At 46.1% G+C, this 26,331-nt stretch overlaps 3 protein-coding genes across 3 annotated transcripts in view; all 3 read right to left on the bottom strand.

Annotated features, from left to right (window-relative positions):
* The window catches only part of LOC307214701 (uncharacterized protein), a 152,583-nt gene that overhangs the window by 56,470 nt on the left and 69,782 nt on the right, over nucleotides 1-26,331 (bottom strand). The gene's annotated exons all lie outside the window — the stretch shown is intronic.
* Nucleotides 12,652-17,125, bottom strand: LOC307214828 (uncharacterized protein). The gene is made up of 3 exons (XM_079973860.1): nucleotides 17,048-17,125; nucleotides 14,343-14,469; nucleotides 12,652-14,113 (listed from the first exon to the last, which is right to left on the bottom strand). The coding sequence occupies exons 1-3, from the start codon at nucleotides 17,117-17,119 to the stop codon at nucleotides 12,771-12,773; spliced, it is 1,542 nt and encodes a 513-aa protein (XP_079829986.1). The 5' UTR covers nucleotides 17,120-17,125; the 3' UTR covers nucleotides 12,652-12,770.
* Nucleotides 17,367-19,408, bottom strand: LOC307213900 (zinc finger and SCAN domain-containing protein 31-like; the record flags this gene model as incomplete). Its single annotated transcript, XM_079972135.1, has 3 exons — nucleotides 19,360-19,408; nucleotides 17,689-18,181; nucleotides 17,367-17,492 (listed from the first exon to the last, which is right to left on the bottom strand). The coding sequence occupies exons 2-3, from the start codon at nucleotides 18,088-18,090 to the stop codon at nucleotides 17,367-17,369; spliced, it is 528 nt and encodes a 175-aa protein (XP_079828261.1). The 5' UTR covers nucleotides 18,091-18,181; nucleotides 19,360-19,408.

A 26,331-nucleotide genomic window follows, 5' to 3' on the forward strand; every position in this document is an offset into this window, starting at 1 on the left:
GTGTGGCGATGGGGGCAGGAGCAGCAGAAGGCTTTTGACTCTTTGCGAGGAATGATGAGTAGCAAGAGCGTCCTTGCTCATTATGATGAATCGAAGCCGCTGGTCCTGGCATGTGATGCCTCTCAATACGGCCTGGGGGCGGTGCTGAGTCATAGGGAACCGGATGGGTCGGAAAAGCCCATCTCTTTCTATTCCCATACGTTGTCGCCCATGGAGCGCAACTATGCTCAAATTGACAAAGAGGCGCTTGCAATTGTGGCAGGAATCAAAAAGTTCCATGATTATGTGTACGGTCGTCATTTCTCCATTGAAACGGACCACAAACCACTGTTGGGGTTGTTCAACCCGAACAAACAAACGCCACAAAGTCTCTCCCCCAGAATGCTGCGTTGGTCTATATTCCTGAATGGGTTCCAGTACACCTTGACCCATGTGCCGGGGAAACGGTTGTGCCACGCTGATGCGCTGAGTCGATTGCCCCTTCCTGGCGGGAGCAATGAGGATCCTGCTCCAGCGGAGCACATAATGATGCTGGAAACACTTCCAGGGGCTCCTGTAACGGCTACTGATATTGCTGAGAAAACGAGGAAAGATGCTGTTCTCTCCCGTGTGCTCACTTGGGTGGGGAGGGGGTGGCCAGGTGGTCCGCATGAAGACAAATTCAGGCCTTATGCGACAAGGCAGCACGAGTTATCCATGCATAAGGGTTGTCTCCTGTGGGGAGATAGGGTGATCATCCCAGCACCACTGAGAAACAGGGTTCTTGAGACGCTTCACATGGGACACCCGGGAATGGTCAGGATGAAGTCGCTAGCCCGATGTTATGTGTGGTGGCCTGGAATGGACCAGAACATAGAACAATGGGTACAAACATGCAAGGCATGCCAAGAGGTGCGGCCAGAAGTGGCCAGAGCACCAGTTCACTGGTGGGAGCAGTCCAGATCTCCCTGGAGCCGGCTGCACTTAGATTTTTCTGGGCCATTCCAGGGGAAGGTTTTTTTGGTTATCGTCGATGCGTATTCCAAATGGTTAGAAGTGACGATGGTCCCTAGCATGGCATCAGCTGCCGTAATCAAGGTGTTGAGGCAGCTGTTTGCAACCCACGGGTTACCTGAGACCATTGTATCAGATAATGGGGCAGCTTTTGTATCCCAAGAATTCAGGGCATTCTTGGCTGATAACTTCATAAGAGGGGTCACATCCGCGCCCTTTCACCCATCCTCCAATGGGCAGGCGGAGCGCATGGTAAGAACAGCCAAAGAATCCATTGCGCGCTTAATGGAGGGTAACTGGTCAGCTCGCATCGCACGAATGTTATTTTTGCAGCATGCGACGCCGTGGACTGCGACGGGCAAGTCGCCAGCTGAGCTGCTCTTGGGTAGAAGATTGGTAACGGTGTTGGATTATGTCCACCCGGATAAAATGCCAAACCGTAATTCAAGAGCAAACCCCCAGGCTGAGACTGACACAACAAGGTATTTCGCCCCTGAAGATCTGGTCTGGGTGAGGAACTATTCACGAGGTTCGCGGTGGGTGGCTGGTGTGGTCACCCGGACTAGTGGACCTGTGTCCTATCATGTGACCTTGGAAAATGGACAAGTTTGGAAGAGACATATAGATCAGCTGAGGCGCCGGGCGCTCAGCAGGGAGGAGTCTGATAATTCATCCCTGGCTAACGACGCAGAGCTGCAAGACCAGAGTGAAAATGGCCCAGTGGTGCAATCACCAGGGGCTTCAGCAAATGAACCAGGGTCTGCTAGTCCTCAGGATGACGAGGTACAGGTAGGGGACCCTGAGATGTCTGGGACTCCATCTGTTCCTGACGAAACCCCTATAGCAGCCCCCCTACCACAGGTGACACCCAATCCAGAACCGGCAACACCAGTTGTCAGGAGATCTAGTAGAAGTTGTAGGACCCCACAGTACCTGAGAGATTACGTCTGCTGTGCTCACTAGGGGGGGAGGGGTGTTGTGTATTGAGTCAAAGGATTTTATATCTGTATTATTATTGTCTGTATTTGCATTAGGGTAAAGTAACTGTCTTTTGGTTCCAGATGGTACAGCTACTATTGGGTCATTTAAGCTGCTGTATTTGGATCCTCTGTCTTGTTGCTTTAATAAAGAAGTGTTACTAGAGAACTGTCTCCAGCATATTATGTCAAGAGAGCTGAAATCACAAACCCCACGTCACAACAATTCTCATCATAAATGAGTAATACTTTCTTATGTATGCCACTTCCCTTTCCAGAAATGCTCAATTGCTAATTCAATGGACTGAAAATGGATGGTTGTTGTTATTATGTTTAGGGAAGCTTTTAATATTTGATGGACTATTATATTTTAATATTTTGTTGGAACTCGCCTTTTACTCCCCTTCAGGAGTCTCAAAGCGGCTAACAATCTCCTTTCCCTTCCTCCCCCACAACAAACACTCTGTGAGGTGAGTGGGGCTGAGAGACTTCAGAGAAGTGTGACTGGCCCAAGGTCACCCAGCAGCTGCATGTGGAGGAGCGGAGACGCGAACCCGGTTCACCAGATTACGAGACTACCGCTCTTAACCACTACACCACACTGGCTCTCTGAAATGAATAAGAGATGTAATCCAAGATTTAGATTTCTTTTATTTTATTTTCCCTTTGGGGACATATCCACCACATGTGGAATAAGGTTCCCTCATTTTGTATGCATCTCCAACACTTATTGCTGATATTTATTTATTTTGACTGATCTGGATGGGGTCAGGTACCATCTAAAAATCAAATAGCATGTGGTGAATTTTAAGTCTATTCCCATAATTTCCCTCATTTTTCATCTTCATTGGATATCCACAATCATGTGTCCATTTCACCATCACCTCCTTCACCTCCTAGTCCTTAAGGTTCCAGTCCAGTAACAATCTGTGTGGTTTTGATAATATCTTTGTATTATTTAATATATATTTTTTTTAAAAAAATCCGCTGTTGTTCTGTCAAGTCCATTTATTTTTTATCTGGAAAAAATTGTTTAACTGGTAATCTTTCTTTTTTACTTTTGATTTCCTTTTATATTTTTACTTTTTTGTAATTTTAGCATATAATAACAGTAGTAATTATATGGAAATGGGATAATAATATTGAAATGAATAAAATGCTTAACTCGCCAAGATTTTTATTGTTTGCAGCTTCCCACAGCATGCATGCCATTAGAATGGCAATGCCTATAATAGCAGCAACTTTTTTTAAAAGTAATACTTTGAGCCCATACTTCAATTTCTCAGCAGCTCCCCTTGCCCCAGAGACACTTCTAGCATTCCATCTCCTCTACCTGTGGCATTGTTCAGCAGTGGGGAAAGTGACCTCTTCACAACGGATGTACATTTGGTATGGCCCTTTCCAGGTTTTTTCCTGCCCCTTGTGTTTGTCTTTCATTTGTTCTCCTATGTGTGTTGTCAGTAGAAGCCACAATTCTGTGGGTACTCTAGGTGGTGCAGAAAGCACCTAGAAGCTGACTAGAGGTTGAAGTGCCGATCAAGCTTCAGTTTTGCGCTCTATTAATTCCAGTTAGCAGTACTGGGGGTGGTTCACATTCTGGGGCAGTGCTTTTGTCCAGCAGAGGGTGTCACAGGGCCAGCCAACTTTACCTTTAAAGCAAACTTGGGTCTCCAGCTGTTTTTGGACTACAACTCCCATCATCCCTAGCTAGCAGGACCAGTAGGAAGGGATGATGGGAACTGTAGTCCAAAAACAGCTGGAGACCCAAGTGTGGGAAAGCCTGCTTCAAAGCATCTTTTCCATTTTGCCCACAAAAATGGGACCTGTCCATGTTTGTATCTTCTTGTATTTTGTTTTCCTCATGACCTTTCTGCGTTTTTTTTAAATTATTTTTTAAGAGGGCAAATTGAAAGAGAAATTGTATGGCAAGTTGCAGAAGAATAAAAGGTTGTGTTTGAAAAAAACACACCAAAAACTGGGGGGTGACACTTCCGGAGGCGGCGCGATCGGTAATGGCGGTCCTCTTCCTTCTGTGAGGGGGAAGCTCCGCGGAAACTGGGTCGTCCGCTACGGCGAAGCGGAGATCCACATCGAAAACCCACAGGCAGGAAGAGCCTGTGGTCTTGAGACTCGGCGGGCGCCAGAAGCGGCCCCCAAAACGCAGAAGGAACCCCGTAAGGGGCTCCGGAACGTGGAGGGGGTATCGCGGCGCTGTGAGTCGTTCGCAAATCCGTGGAGTGAAGCCGCGCAGCTGCTGCCGGAGAGCGCTGACTTCTTTTCCTGGAAACTTCTGATTCGGAAAAAGCAGCAACCCGTGAGTAAAGAAGGACCTTTCTAATTTGAGACTAAAACACTGAATTTGGCTGAAAGCGGAGAGACGAAAAACAGGAAGTCCGTCTTCCGCTCTTACTGAACTTTAAAGCAAGGAGCTGGAGGAGTGGGGGCGTAGAAGAAACTTTCAACCTAATTCGATCTGAGCACCCATTGAAACTGCTTTTAAACAAAGTAAGGACTTTAATTATATGATTTCCTTCCTTTATCTGGACTGTGCTAACTTTCTTCTATTGGAACTACGATTTGAATGAGAAACCCAGGTGCTGGAGCTGCCTGAGAAACAGAGCTGTCAGTTTTGCAGACTTGGCTACTGTGTACCAGGACTTGTAACAATCTGAGGGCTTTTGGACCTGTTACTTTGAAACATTATTTGAAATACCAGTCTGCACTGTCAGAAACAATGTATTGCTGTCAACACTAACTCTGCTTAATATCTGTTGCTGGAGGTCCTTGGACATTAAATTAGACTTTAATAATTTTATCAGAATTGGATTCTTCCCTAAAGACATTTTAAGCTCCCCCTAGAGGATTTGGGATTTACAGCAGTGACATCATCCTACTTTCTTTTTCCCTACCTCCTGTTTGACTGTTTATCTCTGGGTTGTTGCTTTCTCATGGGAACAACCCAGCGTGACCTTGACTCCTAGATAACTTTGGAATGAGTGGCGCAAGAAAAAAGGGCCCAAGAACTAGACAAACAACTTTAACAACTTTAACCTCAGCCTTGCAGACACGTGGATCATCTGTACCTACTTTGCCTTCGGAAGAACAAACTGTGTCTACTCTGCCACTGGCAGGGGAGGGAGAAACTGAGCAGCCACAATTGGAAGATATGGCCTCAGGAGCAACTGCTTCCATTTTAGAAAAAAAATATGAAAAATTGGAATCTTTGGACAAGAGAGTGGAATCTTTGGATAAGAAAGCGGATGAACAAACAGCCAAGATTGATCAAAATACAGAATGCTTAAATAGAATAACGGGGCAGGTTTCACAGAACGTACAAGCAATTGGGCAGCTGACGGAGGCTACAGCAGAAAATCGTAAACTGGCTGAGGATACTAGCCAAAAACTTGAAAATTTAGAACAAGAGGTAAGACCACTCTGCAAACAAGTTGGTGAACATCAGACCTATCTTTCTATGATAGAACTGCGGAACCGGGAGAGTAACTTAAGGATAAGGTCGATACCAGAAGTTGAAGAAGGTAACCTAGCTGAGTTCCTGACTAAAGAACTTTCCAAGTTTTGGAATATAGAGGAAAAGGACTTTAAGATTGTGTCAGCTTTTAGACTTGGAAGATTTGCAAAGAAAGAGAAGCCCAGAGATTGTTTGATAACTTTGAGATCAAAGGAGGAAAGGGACAAGATATTGGGCCTACACTACGAAAAAGCACTGGACATCTTGGACAAAAGAATTGAAATTTATAAAGATATCCCGAAACAGCTGCTGGACCTTAGATCCGCCTATCTTGAACTGGTCAGACTGCTGAGGAGCAATTCAATTATTTTTAGGTGGGAATTCCCTCAAGGATTATTGTCAGGGACTCAGCGGGAGCGCAGGGAGGAGAGGAGATGGAAAGCGAGGGGGAGCAATCCGAGGGCAGCGTAGGAGAATATGACAGCAGCCCGATAGATTCCATGAGCCTCTCCAGCGAATCGGAAGATTCACAGAAGGGGGCGCCGATGGGCAGGGCAAGGGGCGACCCAAGGAGGACACCCCAGAAGCAAGGGGCCAGCGGGGACTCCCAGAGCAGCAGTTGGAAATCAGGAACAGCTTCCCCACCAGAGCGTAGTGGGGGGGAGGAGTCCCAGGTGTCAGAGCCCACATATGCACCACCAGCGAGAGAAGAGGAGTCAGGGTTGACCACGCCTCCATCAGAGAGCGAGTTAACGGTTAAGAGGAAAGTTGCAGGCTGGGCGCGCGCGCCAAGTTCAAAGGTACAGGCGAGCGGCACAGAAGGTAGCCCGGATAGGGAACCAGGTCCTAAAGCCCGCCGGAAGGAGGGGCAAGAATCGTCAGGGTCAGCGTCAGAGGAGTCCAGGAAGGATGAGACCCTAGCGGGCAGGAGGGCCCAGAGGAGAAAGGAACTTAGGAAGAGGTGGAGCAAAGCGAGAGTCTTAAACTGGTGTGGAGGGGGAGGAGACTCAGACAGGACTTCGCCGGTCTAAGGTCGGGACGTAGAGCTGCACGCTGCGGCTTTAAAATGGAGACTGAATCTCAATAAAGACTTTTGTACATAACTACAGCCTAGCGTTGGTCCTCTGTGAGCTGGGACCTGGAGGCAGCTCTGACAATTATCCTTTACATTCAGAGGGAAGAAGGTTAAAATTAGAACATTGGAAGACAGAGACAAATTTTTGATTGCACACGGAGAGGACCTTCAAAAAGGAGCGGAATCACCTTTTGGGCCTGGAGCACCGGCTGTACCCGCACACTTGGAACCTAAGGACCCAGCGGAAAAAATACCACCCCTAGAAAAATAACAGATTTATTCAGGATGTCTCTGCAACTTCTGAGTTGGAACATAAATGGTTGTAACTCCCCGGAAAAAAGGAGGAAGATATTCCACATATTAAAAAAAGAACAATTGGACATTATCTGCCTGCAAGAAACGCATGTGACTAGGCTCCATAAAAAAGTGTTAATAAATAAAAGACTTGGCCAAGAATTTATATCTTCGGATCGAGTAAAGAAGAGAGGCGTGGTGATATATGCAAAAGAGAGCCTATCACCTAAATTCTTATTCAAAGACGAGCATGGAAGAATTTTGGCAATTGAGATACAACATCAAGGAGAGAAGCTTTTGATATTAGGGATCTATGCACCAAATGAGGGGAAATCGGAATTTTACAAGAAGTTGCACGAGAGCATGCTGGATTATCTGGACTATAACAACATCGTTATGATGGGAGATATGAATGGGGTCGTATCAACCAACATGGATAAGTCACAAAGCCAAAATGTTACAAAAGATGGCAGATTACCAAAGACTTTTTTTGAAATGACAGACAATATGGATTTGATTGACATCTGGAGGACAAAGAACCCCTTGGGAAGAGAGGGAACATTCTTTTCTGAAGCCCAACTGACATGGACAAGAATCGACCAACTATGGATATCTAGAGGTCTGGCACCTAAGACCAGAAAGGTGGAAATCTGCCCAAAGACCTGCTCCGACCATAATGCAGTAAAGATGGATATGACACTATTACCAACTGGCTCCTTTAGATGGAAGATGAATGACAACATGTTTAGAGATCAGGAGATCATTAAGAAGGCCCAAAAAGTTTTGAAGGACTACTTTGAGATAAATCTGAACACTACGGTGGAAAAAAGAATCATCTGGGACGCAAGTAAGGCTGTGATGAGGGGGTTTTTGATACAACAGAATGCCGTAAAGAAAAGGATGCAAAATGAGAAAAAAGACAAGATCTTGGAGAAAATTAAAGAATTAGAGAAGAAATTAAGATCAAATCCGAAATCACAGCCGATCCTGAGAGAAATTAAACTCTATCAAGCACAATATTCTAAATTTATAAATCAGGAAATAGAGTGGAAAGTTAAATTAATGAAACAAAAAACTTTTGAATCGGCGAATAAATGTGGGAAACTGCTAGCTTGGCAGTTGAAGAAGAGACAAAAACAAATTTGGAGATTGAAGGAAGAAATATTCAGAACCCTGTGGACATTAGAAAGTGTTTCCAGAGTTACTTCAAAAAATTATATACTCAAGGGCCGCAAGATGAGGCTGAGATTAAACAATTTTTGAAAAAGAATGGATTGCCAAAATTGTCACAAGAAAACAGATCAATCCTGAATTGTAAAATAACACGCCAAGAGATTGAACAAGCCATTCAGAACATGAAACTGGGCAAATCTCCAGGGCCAGATGGGCTGACCTCCAAGTACTATAAGACATTGAAAGACTACTTGATACAACCATTGATGGAGGTTAGCAATGAAATTATGGAGGGGAAGAAGGCGCCGGAATCGTGGAAAGAAGCTTTCATCACATTGATACCAAAATCGGAAGCTGAAAAGACACAACTTAAGAACTACCGTCCCATCTCTCTCTTAAATGTGGATTACAAAATATTTGCAGACATTTTGGCAAGTAGACTGAAAAAAGTTTTGAATGAAGTAATTCACAAGGACCAGGCAGGCTTTCTCCCAGGTAGACATTTGTTTGCTAATACAAGGAACATTATTGATATTTTGGAACTCTTGCAAACAAACATCAACACAAAAGCAGTGCTAATTTTTATAGATGCGGAGAAGGCCTTTGACAATGTCTTTTGGAAATTTATGAAGGGAAATTTAGAAGGGATGGGAGTGGGACGGGGTTTTGAAAACGGGATTGATGCAATTTATTCAGAACAAAAGGCTAAACTGATAGTTAACAATGTGATTACAGAAGAGTTCAAAATTGAAAAAGGAACACGACAAGGCTGTCCTATCTCCCCACTGTTATTTATCTCGATTCTGGAGGTGCTCTTGAATATGATTAGAGGGGACCGGTTGGTGGAAGGAATTCAGGTCGGAGTGAAACAATATAAACTTAAAGCTTTTGCAGATGACCTAGTTTTGACCTTGCAGGAGCCAGAATCTAGTACGAAAAGAGTATTACAATTGATTCAAGACTTTGGTCGGGTGGCGGGATTTAAATTAAACAAACAGAAAACAAAGGTACTGGGAAAAAATTTGACAGATACAGAGTCAGAACGGTTTCAGAGAGAGACAGAACTAAATGTGGTTAAAAAAGTAAAGTACCTAGGGGTAAACATAACAGCAAAAAATCTGAGTCTATTTAAGGACAATTATGATAAATGTTGGTCAGAAATTAAGAGAGACTTAGACAGTTGGACAAAACTGAAACTTTCTTTGTTAGGCCGAATTGCTGCTATCAAGATGAATGTATTGCCAAAAATGCTGTTTTTATTTCAAACATTACAGATTGTGGACAAGGCGGAGTGCTTCCGGAAGTGGCAGAGAGATATTTCCAAGTTTGTCTGGCAGGGCAAAAAGCCCAGAATTAAGTTTAAGATATTAACTGATGCGAAAGAAAGAGGGGGCTTTGCCCTGCCAGACCTAAGGTTGTACTATGAGTCAGCAGCTTTCTGCTGGCTAAAAGACTGGCTACTTCTCGAAGACACTGACGTATTGGATCTGGAAGGTTTTAACAATGCTTTTGGTTGGCATGCATACTTATGGTATGACAAGGTTAAGATCAATAAGGCCTTTAAGAACCATATTGTCAGAAAGGCAGTGTTTAATGTCTGGATAAAATATAAAGACTTATTGGAAAACAAAACTCCAAGGTGGCTCTCACCTTTGGAAGCTAAGGCCCGAAAAAGACTCAATATGGAGGCCAAATGGCCAAAATATTGGGAAATACTAGAAAAAGATGGAGACAACTGGAAATTGCAGAGTTTTGAGAAAATGAAGGATAAAGTGCGAGACTGGTTACATTACGCTCAGATTAAAGAAATGTTTAAAAATGACAAAAAGTTAGGATTCCAGGTGGAGAAATCGAAATTGGAAACAGAACTGTTAGAACCTAGGACTAAGGTACTTTCAAGAATGTATAACTTGCTGTTAAAATGGAATACACAAGATGAAACGGTCAAATCGGTCATGATTAAATGGGCACAGGATATTGGACATAATATCATGTTTGAGGACTGGGAAAGGTTGTGGACCTCTGGGTTGAATTTCACTGCATGTAATGCTTTGAAAGAAAATGTTATGAAAATGATATATAGATGGTACATGACCCCAGTCAAACTCGCAAAAATATACCATTTGTCTGATAATAAATGTTGGAAATGTAAAGAGAATGAAGGAACATTCTTTCACCTCTGGTGGACCTGTACTAAAGTGAAGGCCTTTTGGGAAATGATATATAATGAGCTGAAAAAGGTATTTAGGTATACCTTCCTTAAGAAACCAGAGGCCTTCCTTTTGGGCATTATCAGTCAGAGGGTGGCAAAGAAGGACCGAACTTTTTTCCTGTATGCAACAACGGCAGCAAGGATACTTATCGCTAAATACTGGAAAACCCAAGATCTACCCACACTGGAAGAATGGCAGACGCAACTGATAGGCTACATGGAACTGGCAGAAATGACTGGCAGAATCCGAGACCTGGGAGAGGAGAGGATGGAAGAAGACTGGAAGAAATTCAAGATTTATTTGCAAAAACATTGTAATTTGGTTAAATGTTAAGAAGGATGCTGGATCATAAATAATTTGGCAACACTAAACTAGATGGAGTAATGAAGATAAGCTATGTAACAATTTAAAATAATTTAAATTTTTTTGAATAATTATTAAATTATAGTCAAATTTCTAAGATTTGGTTAAAGGGGATTGGAGACCAGAAAATTAGATATAAGAGTAGAATCAAGATGATAAATTGCTGGCAAATTTTATTGGAATGAAGGTAGGAGCGGGAGATGAGAGGAAGTCCAAAGAAGTGGTGAAACTATGCTGAGATATATGTCATACTGTTTATTCTTATGTATTGTATTAAAAAATCTTAATAAAAAATTTAAAAAAAACAAAAACAAAAACTGGGGGGTGGCATCCTTAAATATTTTATTGGGGGTGGGGCAAAGACCACTAGGCCTTTAAGAGTTGGCGCCTATTCCCCCCCCTTTTTTTTAAAGATATTTATTAGAATTTCCAATTTAATACAAAAAACCAACAAAAAACAAAAATGCACAAAAAATAACAAAAAAATACAAAAACACACAATTAAAAAACAAAACAAATATAATTTCCATTACTTATTTCCACTACCTTGTTTCCCAGACCTCCTCTCACCTCCCCCTTTTGTATTCCAGTTCAAATTCTTAACTCAACAAATCCTTATTGTAACTTATAACTTATTTTAACTTACTGCTCAACCTTTGCATTACAGCTAGTAACCACTTAATTTCTGTCCAACATCATTCTAACATTCATTAATTTTACAATATTTCTGCAAATAATCTTTAAATTTCTTCCAATCCTCTTCCGCCGACTCTTTTCCCTGGTCTCGGATTGTGCCGGTCATTTCTGCCAGTCCCATATAGTCAATCATCTTCATCTGCCATTCTTCCAGAGTGGGTAGGTCTTGTGTCTTCCAATATTTTGCAATCAATATTCTTGCTGCTGTTGTTGCATACATAAAAAAGGTTCTATCCTTCTTTGGCACCAACTGGCCAACCATGCCCAGGAGAAAGGCCTCTGGTTTCTTCAAGAAGGTATATTTAAATACCTTTTTCATTTCATTATAGATCATTTCCCAGAAAGCCTTAATCCTTGGGCACGTCCACCAAAGGTGAAAGAATGTACCTTCCGTTTCTTTACATTTCCAACATTTATTATCGGGCAAATGATAAATTTTTGCAAGCTTGACTGGGGTCATGTACCACCTATACATCATTTTCATTATATTCTCTCTTAAGGCATTACATGCCGTAAATTTCAAACCGGTGGTCCATAACTGTTCCCAGTCAGCAAACATAATATTATGTCCAACATCCTGTGCCCATTTAATCATGACAGATTTTACCGTTTCATCCTGCGTGTTCCATTTCAGCAGCAAGTTATACATCTTTGACAAAATCTTGGTTTTGGGTTCTAACAATTCTGTTTCTAATTTCGATTTTTCCACCTGGAATCCAATTTTCTTGTCTAGTTTATAAGCCTCCATTATCTGATGATAATGAAGCCAGTCTCGCACTTTATCTTTTAATTTTTCAAAGCTCTGCAGTTTCCATTTGTCTCCCTCTTGCTCCAAAATTTCCCAGTATTTTGGCCATTTTGGACTCCATATTGAGTCTTTTGAAAGCTTTCGCTTCCATTGGTGACAACCACCTTGGGGTTTTATTTTCCAATAGATCTTTGTATCTTATCCAAACATTAAACAGTGCTTTCCTGACAATATGGTTTTTAAATGCTTTATGTACTTTAACCTTGTTGTACCACAAATATGCATGCCACCCAAATGCGTTAGTAAATCCTTCTAGATCCAAAGTATCTGTGTTTTCAAGGAGCAGCCAATCTTTCAACCAGCAGAATGCTGCTGATTCATAATAAAGTTTAAGGTCTGGCAGGGCAAGTCCCCCCCTTTCCTTTACATGAGTTAATATTTTAAATTTTATTCTGGGCTTCCTGCCCTGCCAGACAAATCTAGAGATATCTTTCTCCCACTTCTTGAAACAATCCATTTTGTCCACAATTTGCAATGTTTGAAACAAAAACAACATTCTAGGCAATACATTCATTTTTATAACTGCGATTCGACCCAACAAGGAAAGCTTCAAATTTGACCAAGAGTTGGCGCATGTTCCCTACACCCACAGGTCTCAGGATTATTACAACATAAAAAAACCACACAATAAAAAACACCACATATTAGAAGGGCATTAGATGTGAATTAGCCAAAAGCCTGGTTAAAAAGGTGCAGATTTGCCTGGCTCCTAAAGCTGTATAATGGTTTTTCTGACCATTGTATGGATTCTTTGATGAGAAGTAAGATTGGCACTCTGACTGAAGCTCTTTCCACATTCCACACACTGATAGGGTTTCTCCCCTGTATGAATTCTTTGATGGGAAGTGAGATTTTGGTTCTGACTGAAGCTCTTTCCACATTCCACGCACTGATAGGGTTTCTCCCCTGTATGAATTCTGTGATGGGAAGTGAGAGAGGAGCTACATGTGAAGCTCTTTCCACATTCCACGCACTGATAGGGTTTCTCCCCTGTATGAATTCTTTGATGGGAAGTGAGAGAGGAGCTATTTCTGAAGCTCTTTCCACATTCCACGCACTGATAGGGTTTTTCCCCTGTATGAATTCTTTGATGGGAAGTAAGGGAGGAGCTCTTCCTGAAGTTCTTTCCACATTCCACGCACTGATAGGGTTTCTCCCCTGTATGAATTGTTTGATGGAAAGTGAGACTGTGGTTGTGAATGAAGCTCTTTCCACATTCCACACACTGATAGGGTTTCTCCCCTGTATGAATTCTTTGATGGGAAGTGAGAGAGGAGCTCTTCCTGAAGCTCTTTCCACATTCCACACACTGATAGGGTTTCTCCCCTGTATGAATTGTTTGATGGAAAGTGAGACTGTGGTTGTGAATGAAGCTCTTTCCACATTCCACACACTGATAGGGTTTCTCCCCTGTATGAATTCTTTGATGGGAAGTGAGAGATGAGCTTTCAGTGAAGCTCTTTCCACATTTGACACACTGATAGGGTTTCTCCCCTGTATGAATTCTCTGATGCTTAGTGAGATTGAAACTCTTCCTGAAGTTCTTTCCACATTCCACACACTGATATGGTTTCTCCCCTGTATGAATTCTTTGATGGAAAGTGAGAGAGGAGCTCTGACTGAAGCTCTTTCCACATTCCACACACTGATAGGGTTTCTCCCCTGTATGAATTCTTTGATGGGAAATGAGAGAGGAACTATGTGTGAAGTTCTTTCCACATTCCACACACTGATAGGGTTTTCCCCCTGTATGAATTCTTTGATGGCAAGTAAGATGGGAGCTATTCCGGAAGTTCTTTCCACATTCCACGCACTGATAGGGTTTCTCCCCTGTATGAATTCTTTGATGGGAAGTGAGACCGGAGCTCTTCCTGAAGCTTTTTCCACATTCCATGCACTGATAGAGTTTCTTTCCAATGAGATTTTGTTGATGGGAAGTGGAATGGGAGCTCTGGCTGCAGCTTTCTCCACACTCCAAATTTTTATGTGGCTTCTCCTCCCTGGGGATTTTATCGTGGTCACCTTTGCTCTCAATTTCCAATTCATCAGAATCTGCAATGGAGACAAAAAGGGATTAGAGCCTCAGGAACAAATGGAGAAGAAATGAAACGAGTTGGGTGTGTGTTCATTACCTGTGTTGTTTGTCATTTTACCAACATATTTATTATTAGATTAATAATTATTAGATTAATGTTGAACTCTGTGAAAATATATGAGGCTGGCCCACAGACGTATTTTTTGAATTTCCAGGCAGATATGACGATCCCACAGGGAGCCTTACCAAGAGAGGCCAATATCCCACGATTCTCCTCCATGACGTCCTTATGCAGAGCTCTCTGGTCAGGATCCAGCAACGCCCACTCCTCGTCCGTGAAACGAACAGTGACATCTTCAAAGCACACTGGACCCTAAAAGAAAAAGGGAAATGTCCTCCTCTGAGACAGCAGAAATATGATCTGCTACACAATGCTCTGTTGTTTCCTTCCTGTTAATAATAATAATAATAATAATAATAATAATAATAATAATATATTATTTATACCCCGCCCATCTGGGCGGCTTCCAAAAAACACTAAAATACAATAATCTCTTAAACATTAAAAGTGTCCCTAAACAGGGCTTCTAAAAGTTTGGTAGTTATTTTTCTCTTTGACATCTGGTGGGAGGGCGTTCCACAGGGCAGGTGCCACTACCGAGAAGGCCCTCTGCCTGGTTCCCTGTAACTTGGCTTCTCGCAGCGAGGGAACCGCCAGAAGGCCCTCAGCACTAGATCTCAGTGTCTGGGAAGAACGATGGAGGTGGAGACGCTCCTTCACGTATACTGGACCGAGGCCGTTTAGGGCTTTCAAGGTCAGCAGAAACACTTTGAATTGTGCTCAGAAACGTTCTGGGAGCCAGTGTAGGTCTTTGAAGACCGGTGTTATATGGTCTCGGCGGCTGCTCCCAGTCACCAGTCTAGCTGCCGCATTTTTGATTAGTTGTAGTTTCCGGGTCACCTTCAAAGGTAGCCCCACATAGAGCGCATTGCAGTAGTCCAAGCGAGAGATAACCAGAGCACGCACCACTCTGGAGAGACAGTCTGCGGGCAGGGAGGGTCTCAGCCTGCATACCAGATGGAGCTGATAAACAGCTGCCATGGACACACAATTGACCTGTGCCTCCATGGACAGCTGCGAGTCCAGAATGACTCCCAGGCTGCGCACCTGGTCCTTCAGGGGTACAGTTACCCCATTCAGGACCATGGAGTCCCCCACACCATGCCTCCTGTCTCCCCAAAATAGTACTTCTGTCTTGTCAGGATTCAACCTCAATCTGTTAGCCGCCATCCATCCTCCAACCGCCTCTAGACACACAGAAATTTCACCGCCTTCGCTGGTTCCGATTTGAAAGAGAGGTACAGCTGGGTATCATCTTTATACTGATGAACACCCAGCCCAAACCCCCTGATGATCTCTCCCAGCGGCTGCATGTAGATGTTGAAAAGCATGGGGGAGAGGACGGAACCCTGAGGCACCCCACAAGTGAGAGCCCAGGGGTCCGAACACTCATCCCCCACCACCACTTTTTGGACACGGCCCAGGAGGAAGGAGCAGAACCACTGTATGACAGTGCCCCCAGCTCCCAGCCCCTCACCACGGTCCAGAAGGATGTTATGGTCGATGGTGTCAAAGGCCGCTGAGAGATCCAGCAGAACTAGGAAACAGCTCTCACCTTTGCCCCTGGTCCACCGGAGATCATCGACCAGTGCGACCAAGGCAGTTTCAGTCCCATGGTGAGGCCTGAATCCCAACTGGAAGGGATGCAAATGGTGCACTTCTTCCAGGCGTGCCTGGAGTTGTTCAGCAACCACTCGCTCAATCACCTTGCCCAAGAATGGAAGATTTGAGACTGGGCGATAGTTAGCCATATTGACAGCATCTAAAGATGGTTCTTTAACAAGTGGTTTGATAACTGCCTTTTTCAGCGGTTCTGGGGAGGCTCCCTCACAGAGAGAAGCATTCACGACCCCACGAAGCCCATCTCCCAGCCCTTCCAGGCTAGCTTTTATAAGCCAAGATGGGCAAGAATCAAGGAAACAGGTGGTTGGTTTCACTTGTCCAAGCAGCCTGTTCACATCCTTGGAGGTAACAGATTGGAACTGATCCCACACAACTTGACTAGACAGGACACTAGCACTCTCCCACCCCAGCCCTGCTCCCATGGTGGAGTCTACCTCTTCCTGAATCTGCAAAAAACTTTGCAAAATCATTGCAGGAGATCATGTGGCCCATACTGGGCCCCGATGTAGCACGTGGTTCCACTAAATTGCGAACCCCCTGAAAAAGTCTCCTGCTGCTGTTTTCTGCAGATGCAATAGAGGCGGCGAAGAAAGTCTTCTTTGCCATCACTACCGCCACTTGGTAGGCTCGACATTGAGCTCTAACCCGTGTCCGGTCAGCTTCAGAATGAGTTATCCGTCACCGGCGCTCTAGCCATCTCAGCGATTGTTTCATTGCCCTCAGTTATCAATCTAAAAATAAAATAAGCCTCTTTTGGATGGCCATCTGTCTTGGATGATCTAGCAGATTCCTGCATTGCAGGGGGTCTCCTGGCTCTGAGAGACAAGCAGAGAGGGTGGCTTCTGGCAGAAGGAAGAGGGAGCCACCAGTGGCTCCTCCTTCTCCTGGCTCACCTCAGCCTCTCGACTTTCCTCTCCAACTTGCCTCCTTCCTCTTCTGTCTCTGATTCTGCACTGCATTCTTCTACAGACTCTCCCAGCTCACTAAGCCCTGTTTCCCCTTCAGCTTCTGACACCTCCTCTTCCCAGGCTTCTCCCTCTTCCCCCTCTGAACACCCATCCTTCTTCTACCTCCACTTCTTGGGCTCTCAGCCATCTTCCCTTCCTGGTTCCCCAGCTGCTTCCTCCCACCATTCCTCTGTGCCCAACCAGTAAATGACATTGCTCCATCCCTCGGCCTCTGTCCCCACAAGGCAGCTTCCCCTGACCTGATCTGGTTCCACAGCCGCTGCTTCCCTTCTGCCCCCATGAAAAGACGGATCAGGAGGTCTTGCTGGCATCCTTCTGTCACCTGCAAAAAAAAAAGGTAAGCAGGATGCCAGGAGTGCCTGCTTCTCTCACAGGTGAAACAGGGGATCTCTAACTGCAGATGGGCCTTTGAGAAAGCCTTTCCTGCTGAGAGCATTTGGAGGTTTGTGCCCATTTCATGTTTGTTTGTGCAGAAATACATCTCTCCTCCTCTGGACCCTTCTTCCCAACTGTCTCCCCCAAAACAAGATGAAAAGAACCCTCAGATGAGTTGGAAAACTACAGAACGAGACCAAATGGAGAAAAGCCTCCTTCCTCCTTACCCAGTGACCTCTCTCTGGTGTCCAACGGAGGCCTCTCTGCCTCACAGGAATCCAGGTCCATTTCTGCAAAGAGATCCTTTCCCTGAAAAAGAAACAAGGATTCAAAACAGAGAATGGGGAGAAATACTAGAAAGAGAATGACAAAGACTTGAAGGGTGTGAGATCTCATTCCATGGATGCTTTCCCAGAAAAAAGATGGGCCATCAGCAGACCATTATGGGATGTTCTCCATCCTGTTTGGAGCCCCTTGGGAGTATCCAGAGGAATGTCTCTCTCACCTGCTTTCTCTCCTCTGCCTGACTCAGGAGGAAACCTTCGGCCAGGGCCACCGCCTGGGAACTGGTCTCTGCTCCGCAGTCCCTCACCCAGCTCTTCATCTCCGGGGGAAGGACAGCCAGGAACTGCTCCAAGATCACCAGGTCCAGCATCTCAGCTTTCGTGTGCCTTTCTGGCTTCAGCCACTGGTGGCAAAAGTGGTAGAGTCGGCTGCAAACCTCTCGGGGTCCTTTGGCCTCCTGGCAGCAGAACTGCCTCACCTGCTGGCTCTGCACCTCTGAGCGGAGGGTGTTCTCCTCATCATGGATCTTCTGCACAGAGTTTTCCCAGAACCCCCCACTGTTCCCAGTTTGGTTGGCATGGCCTCTTCCTGTTCCAGGGCCAGCTGAGTCTTGCTCGTCCATCTGTGCTCTCAGGAAGCCTTTAAGAGATCGGAAGGAACCCTTTGGTCTTCTGCCAAGTTCTGCCCGTCTAAATGAAAAGCTCTAGCAAATCCTACAAAGCAAATACATTGTTCTGTTACAGAATTTGTAGGACTAGGGGGAAATGGTTCCCTGAGCAAGCATGGATGAGTCTTGCTGGGAACCAGGGCTGGACTGCACCGCATCCCAGACCGTGAGCTATCTTTTTGAAAAGGAAGAGGAGGAAGAGGAGAAGAAATATGTCTCTAGCCTTCTAGCAATGCAAAATGTGGAGGCAACGGAAGGGATTTCTGTCAGATTAATCAACCTGGTTTCTCCATCCTTCTAGTCAATGCATGAAGTCAGAACCGAATGACAAGCGAGTCATTTGTATCTTGTGAAAAATGGATGCTTTTCTCTACTTGGGGTCCTGACCTGGGGGTCCTCTGGAGTTGCTCCCCAGCCCCACCCTCACCCCACCTCCACTCCCTGCTTCTGTCTCCTTTTCTGTAATCTCTGCGGCTGTCCAGACAGATTCGTGGGGTGAGATCTCTTTTTCTCTCTTCTGAGGGCCAGGAATGTATCTGGCCAACCCCCAGAGGGCCAAGTGGGCGGGGCCAAAGACATCTCCCTTGATTTTGTTGTTGTTCTATTAGATAGCTTAAACTGGTTTGCAATGCAGCAGCCAGACTATGGTCTGGGATCCCTCTCTTCACTCCTGACCTCTCTTTCCTACTTTTCCTTCCTTCCTGCCCATTGTTTTTTTTTTGGGGGGGCGGGGGCTAGTCCACCTCCTCGTTCAGCTTTGGAAAACCATTTCCACATGTTTCCTCTGTTGTGCAATGAGGCTCAGCGATGTCACACAGAGTTAAAGTCCCAGGGACTCCTTTGTTTAAAGAAGGGAGATTTCGTGGGAGTCAGGGATCCTCTGATATCCAGGAAGGAGAGCGTGGCAGACCTGGCCCCTCCCTGGCAGGACCCTCTCCTCCTCTCTGACTTGGGGTCCCCCCCTCCAGGAGCAGATCAAGCCCCCCAGGCACCCTCCCCTGCCGCAGCCCTGGGACCCCCCTCCCGTCTCCCCACTGCACCCTCTGGGGGGAGAGAGAGGAGACTCGCCCATAGCTGTCAACCTTCCCTTTCTTTGCGGCAATTCCCTTATTGCAGCGCCGTTTCCGCTGCTTCCTGCTGCTATCCCGGATTGGTAGATAGGTGAGGCTGCTGATCCCTTATTTTCAAGGCTGCTGATCCCTTATTTTCAAGCTATGGACTCACCAGATCCCAGGAGGGGGCTGCGATTCGGCCCTTGCAGGAGAGACCCCAAAGTAACACCCCCCCCTTCCTCGCAGGAAAGGACTGGGGAGGGAGGGGCCTTGGCTCTGGAGGACCAGCCCCCCCTTGCTTCCTGGCCTCTCTAGGAAGGCAGCTCGCTTCCCTTTAACCCTTGCCAAGCCGAGTCCCTCCAGCTCAGCCCTCTCTCGCTTGGCAGAACCTCAGATTCTTATTATTTTTTATGGATTAAGGGGGGCAACTGCCCCCCTGGCTACGCCCATGCCCAGATATCCTTTTGGGGGTGAGGCTCTTGGCTGGACTCTGAGCATCTCCCTCCCTTGGCCAGAAACCAGAGGAAGAGCTTGCAGGGAAAAGGGCTTTGCAGGAGGCAAGGAAGCTCCTCCTGGAATTCAGGAGTGGAGAGAGAGGAGGGGATCCCAGGGTCATCTAGTCCAACCCGAAGCAAGAGGGGGCCGGATCTAGTTCCCTAAACAGGCAGCCCTGTTGAGGGAAGCTTTCAATGTTTAATAGGTTATTGTATTTTAGTGTTTTACTGGAAGCCGCCCAGAGTGGCTGGAGAAACCCAGCCAGATGGGCGGGGTATAAATAATAAATTATTATTATAATTATTATTACAACCCCCAGCTATGCAGGAATCTCAGCTCAAGCATCCATGGCAGATGGCCGTCCGATCTCTGCTTAGAGACCTCCAAGGAAGGAGAGTCCACCACCTCCCAAGGGAGACCTTTCCCCTGCCCAACTGCTCTTAGATGTCCCTCAAGGCAGCGGGTCCTGAGTTCTAGCCCTGCTGAAACAATCACACTGGCTACCAAGGAGGAACCAAGCGAATTTCAAAATAAATAAATCCTATTCTTGTTGTGTATTGAGTCAAAGGATTTTATATCCGTATTATTATTGTCTGTATTTGCATTAGGGTAAAGTAACTGTCTTTTGGTTCCAGAGGGTACAGCTACTATTGCGTCATTTAAGCTGCTGTATTTGGATCCTCTGTCCTGTTGCTTTAATAAAGAAGTGTTACTAGAGAACTGTCTCCAGCATATTATGTCAAGAGAGCTGAAATCACAAACCCCACGTCACAACAACTGGCGACGAGGATGGGATCCGGAATGCTGAGGAGCGGTTAAACGCAGCCCTGCCTCAGAGTCCGGATTGTAGCTAAGAACAAGACTCACTGGCCAGCTGAGAAGACGACCCTGCCCACAGGACAATGGGGAGTCCAAGGGTATTGGAGCCCTTCCAGCCATCAGAGCCCCACACGTGGGAAGACTACGTCGAACGCTTCAAGTTCTTCACAGTGGCTCAAGGGATCACCGATGCCAGCAAAAGAAGGGCCACATTCCTGAGCTACTGTGGGCCTGAGACCTTCAAGCTGGCCAAGGCATTGCTTGCCCCAGCGAAGCTAAGTGAGACATCTCTCAAAGATATTCTTGCCTGCCTAACAAGCCATTTAGCGCCTACTGAGACCAAGATGGCCCGGCGGATGGAGTTTCATAAGAGGCAGCAGCGTGCTGGGGAGTCTGTATCTGTATTTCTAGCTGAACTGCGGAAGCTCGCTCAGCACTGCGACTTCCAAGATCTGGAAGAGACTCTCCTGGATCGGTTTGTCGGTGGTCTGAGCAGCAAGAAAGCCAGAAGACGCATCGTGGCTAAAGAAGAGGTTACCCTTGCTTCAGCCTTGAAGGAGGCCACCGCCACGGAGAATTATGAAAGAGAGGAGCTTGATGCCAGTCGCAGGGCCCCTAAGCCACAGATAGAAGTTGCACATGCCATGGACGAGCTAGAGGCTACTCCGAGCCAGAGCCCAGTCCGTGGGGTCGAGTCAGTGCGTCAGGCCTGCACAGTGCACAAAGATCACCGAGGCAGGTGCCCTGGTTGTGGCGGAAACCATGAGCGGAAGAGTTGTCGTTTCCGGGATGCTATGTGCCGGACGTGCGGAAAGACAGGTCACATCGCCAGGGTCTGTAGATCGGCGGCGTTGGGAGCGACAGGAGCACCTAGACTTTAGCATCGCAGATCGGCCACAGTGAACCATGTTCTAAAGGACTGCCACTACGTAACGGAGATCAACGGGAGGGTTGTGCAGTTTCCAGCGCAAGGCAAGGCACACGTCAAGGTGAAGATTGAGGGTCAGCTGTGCGACATGGAGGTGGACTCCGGATCTGGATTCACTATCGTGTCGGACCAGACCGCGAGGACATTCTTCCCCAGGGGTAAGTTGCCCCCTCTGGAGCCCTTCCCGGCAACTTTGCAGTCATACTCAGCGGGCCGCATCCATGTCATGGGAATGTGTGCCGTGAGAGTACAGTTCCGGGACAAACAGGCGGTACTCAAACTGGTGATTGCGAAGGGCAGTCGCCCCAGTCTCCTGGGCACTGACTGGTTTCCCGCCCTGGGACTGAGTATATCAGGGCTTAATTCAATCCAAACCTGCCCTGAGATGAGCGAGGCATTATGCAAAGAATTTGCTGGTCTCTTTAATGGAAAACTGGGTTGTTATAAAGGGCCCCCAGTTGACTTCGAATTGGACCCTGGGGTGGCCCCAATCCGACTCAAACCAAGGCGAGTGCCATTTGCACTGCAACCCAAGATCGAAGCAGAGCTGGATAAATTGGTCAAGCAGGGAGTTCTCTCACCCGTGGACTCCGCTAAGTGGGAGACTCCAATCGTCATGCCCCTTAAAGCAAATGGGGAAGTCAGGATCTGTGCTGATTACAAATGTACTATCAATAAGGCACTCAGGGGAAACTCATACCCCATTCCAGTCGTATCACATCTGTTGGCTAAACTGGCTGGGGGCAAGGTGTTCGCCAAACTTGACCTGGCGCAAGCTTACCAACAGCTGCCAGTAACCCCACAATCAGCGGAAGCACAGACTATTGTCACACATAAAGGGGCGTTCAGAGTTAACAGATTACAATTTGGAGTTTGTGTGGCCCCAGCGATTTTTCAAGGGCTCATGGAACGCCTGTTAAGAGGTCTGCTGGGGGTCTTGCCATTTTTTGATGACGTTTTGATTGCTGGAAAAGACCCACAGGAACTGGTTGTGCGTGTCCGTGCAGTGTTGCTCAAGTTCAAGGAGGTGGGGTTGCAACTAAAAAAGGAAAAATGCAGTTTTGGGGTGCCAACTGTGGAATTCTTGGGGTTTAAAATTGATGCATCAGGCATCCACCCCACAGATGCTAAGGTTAAGGCCATCATCGAGGCACCACGACCACAGAACAAGACGGAGTTGCAGTCATTCCTGGGACTTATTAACTTTTATCATTCGTTCTTACCCCAGAAAGCTTCGGTAGCTGAACCATTACATAGACTGTTGCAGAAAAAGAATGTGTGGCGATGGGGGCAGGAGCAGCAGAAGGCTTTTGACTCTTTGCGAGGAATGCTGAGTAGCAAGAGCGTCCTTGCTCATTATGATGAATCGAAGCCGCTGGTCCTGGCATGTGATGCCTCTCAATACGGCCTGGGGGCGGTGCTGAGTCATAGGGAACCGGATGGGTCGGAAAAGCCCATCTCTTTCTATTCCCGTACGTTGTCGCCCATGGAGCGCAACTATGCTCAAATTGACAAAGAGGCGCTTGCAATTGTGGCAGGAATCAAAAAGTTCCATGATTATGTGTACGGTCGTCATTTCTCCATTGAAACGGACCACAAACCACTGTTGGGGTTGTTCAACCCGAACAAACAAACGCCACAAAGTCTCTCCCCCAGAATGCTGCGTTGGTCTATATTCCTGAATGGGTTCCAGTACACCTTGACCCATGTGCCGGGGAAACGGTTGTGCCACGCTGATGCGCTGAGTCGATTGCCCCTTCCTGGCGGGAGCAATGAGGATCCTGCTCCAGCGGAGCACATAATGATGCTGGAAACACTTCCGGGGGCTCCTGTAACGGCTACTGATATTGCTGAGAAAACGAGGAAAGATGCTGTTCTCTCCCGTGTGCTCACTTGGGTGGGGAGGGGGTGGCCAGGTGGTCCGCATGAAGACAAATTCAGGCCTTATGCGACAAGGCAGCACGAGTTATCCATGCATAAGGGTTGTCTCCTGTGGGGAGATAGGGTGATCATCCCAGCACCACTGAGAAACAGGGTTCTTGAGACGCTTCACATGGGACACCCGGGAATGGTCAGGATGAAGTCGCTAGCCCGATGTTATGTGTGGTGGCCTGGAATGGACCAGAACATAGAACAATGGGTACGAACATGCAAGGCATGCCAAGAGGTGCGGCCAGAAGTGGCCAGAGCACCAGTTCACTGGTGGGAGCAGTCCAGATCTCCCTGGAGCCGGCTGCACTTAGATTTTTCTGGGCCATTCCAGGGGAAGGTTTTTTTGGTTATCGTCGATGCATATTCCAAATGGTTAGAAGTGACGATGGTCCCTAGCATGGCATCAGCTGCCGTAATCAAGGTGTTGAGGCAGCTGTTTGCAACCCACGGGTTACCTGAGACCATTGTATCAGATAATGGGGCAGCTTTTGTATCCCAAGAATTCAGGGCATTCTTGGCTGATAACTTCATAAGAGGGGTCACATCCGCGCCCTTTCACCCATCCTCCAATGGGCAGGCGGAGCGCATGGTAAGAACAGCCAAAGAATCCATTGCGCGCTTAATGGAGGGTAACTGGTCAGCTCGCATCGCACGAATGTTATTTTTGCAGCATGTGACGCCGTGCACTGCGACGGGCAAGTCGCCAGCTGAGCTGCTCTTGGGTAGAAGATTGGTAACGGTGTTGGATTATGTCCACCCGGATAAAATGCCAAACCGTAATTCAAGAGCAAACCCCCAGGCTGAGACTGACACAACAAGGTATTTCGCCCCTGAAGATCTGGTCTGGGTGAGGAACTATTCACGAGGTTCGCGGTGGGTGGCTGGTGTGGTCACCCGGACTAGTGGACCTGTGTCCTATTATGTGACCTTGGAAAATGGACAAGTTTGGAAGAGACATATAGATCAGCTGAGGCGCCGGGCGCTCAGCAGGGAGGAGTCTGATAATTCATCCCTGGCTAACGACGCAGAACTGCAAGACCAGAGTGAAAATGGCCCAGAGGTGCAATCACCAGGGGCTTCAGCAAATGAACCAGGGTCTGCTAGTCCTCAGGATGACGAGGTACAGGTAGGGGACCCTGAGATGTCTGGGACTCCATCTGTTCCTGACGAAACCCCTATAGCAGCCCCCCTACCACAGGTGACACCCAATCCAGAACCGGCAAAACCAGTTGTCAGGAGATCTAGTAGAAGTTGTAGGACCCCACAGTACCTGAGAGATTACGTCTGCTGTGCTCACTAGGGGGGGAGGGGTGTTGTGTATTGAGTCAAAGGATTTTATATCTGTATTATTATTGTCTGTATTTGCATTAGGGTAAAGTAACTGTCTTTTGGTTCCAGATGGTACAGCTACTATTGGGTCATTTAAGCTGCTGTATTTGGATCCTCTGTCTTGTTGCTTTAATAAAGAAGTGTTACTAGAGAACTGTCTCCAGCATATTATGTCAAGAGAGCTGAAATCACAAACCCCACGTCACAACAATTCTCATCATAAATGAGTAATACTTTCTTATGTATGCCACTTCCCTTTCCAGAAATGCTCAATTGCTAATTCAATGGACTGAAAATGGATGGTTGTTGTTATTATGTTTAGGGAAGCTTTTAATATTTGATGGACTATTGTATTTTAATATTTTGTTGGAAGCCGCCTTTTACTCCCCTTCAGGAGTCTCAAAGCGGCTAACAATCTCCTTTCCCTTCCTCCCCCACAACAAACACTCTGTGAGGTGAGTGGGGCTGAGAGACTTCAGAGAAGTGTGACTGGCCCAAGGTCACCCAGCAGCTGCATGTGGAGGAGCGGAGACGCGAACCCGGTTCATCAGATTACGAGACTACCGCTCTTAACCACTACACCACACTGGCTCTCTGAAATGAATAAGAGATGTAATCCAAGATTTAGATTTAAAGGGTTTGTGTTTACATTGGCTTCAGCATCCACAGACTATGTTCTTAAGTGCACATAGTTTTTAAATTTTAAATCTAAGGAAGCCATGTTGGGCCTTGTCAATCTTAAACAGGACAAAAATGAGAATGAAGTGTGCAAATGTTTGTTATTTGAGAGAGGCTCCAAAGAGTCTTCCTCTCAGTGGGACAGAGGGGAGTTTGCAGTTTCCTGCCCCCAGAGGGAAGAGCTGATTATTGTCCTTTGTTCCAGACCATGCTGAATCCACTCCCATATGCAAGTTCTTTGTGATCTTGATGGTCTTCTGTCTAGGACCATCAGGGTTGGCATAGCAACTGGGCAGGGCTCCTGTGTATGTGCTGGTATGCTCAAGGGATTATGGCTGCCCTCTTTCAAACCTTCCCCATTTTGTAGACCTTCCTTCATGGAATAAAATAAAAGTAGAACAGTGTAAATCTGATGTATGGTTGATTTTCTATGAATTTATAACAGAAGCATAGCGTATGTAGTGTGTGAGTGTGTGAAGTTTGTACAAACTGAATGCTTGGGGGGGGGGGGGTCCTGCGACATTATCACAATATCATGGGCTTCATCCGTTGTACATATTCTAAGTAATGTAAATGAATATAATGTCATAATTCAACATATTTTAACAAATTAACAAAGCTGTGTATGGATAAAGTTTGTTTTACATTTATTGTTTTAAAAGGCTCACTTTAAGAAGAAAACCTTACAGCTGCAGATTGCTGTCACCTGTAGCTAAAATCAATGCTGTGCCTGTCTATATACATTGTAAGAGTTGTTGTTCACTGCAGAAACCACTATAAGTTCCATTATCTGTATACTTCATATATGGCATGTACTTTTATAGCACAATTGTTTTTATAATTTTAATTTGTTAAATGATCTAGTGGTCGATCCACAACTCTGCTCCCTGAGAAAAGCTCAAGAACTCAGGGCAGAGATAATGGGTAGATCACTGGCAGGATTTTTATTACTGGGAGTAGATC

The sequence above is a fragment of the Podarcis cretensis genome, assembly GCF_951804945.1.
Source record: "Podarcis cretensis genome assembly, chromosome: 4".
Lineage (NCBI taxonomy): Eukaryota > Metazoa > Chordata > Lepidosauria > Squamata > Lacertidae > Podarcis > Podarcis cretensis.

Excerpts from the sequence above, each read along its gene's own strand:
- LOC307214828 (XM_079973860.1), bottom strand. The coding sequence starts at position 17,119 with ATGCCAGCAAGACCTCCTGATCCGTCTTTTCATGGGGGCAGAAGGGAA. Across the intron at positions 14,470-17,047 it reads CGGCTGTGGAACCAGATCAG|GGTCCAGTGTGCTTTGAAGA; the intron begins GTCAGGGGAAGC and ends TTTTTCTTTTAG. Across the intron at positions 14,114-14,342 it reads TGGGATATTGGCCTCTCTTG|ATTCTGATGAATTGGAAATT; the intron begins GTAAGGCTCCCT and ends TCTCCATTGCAG.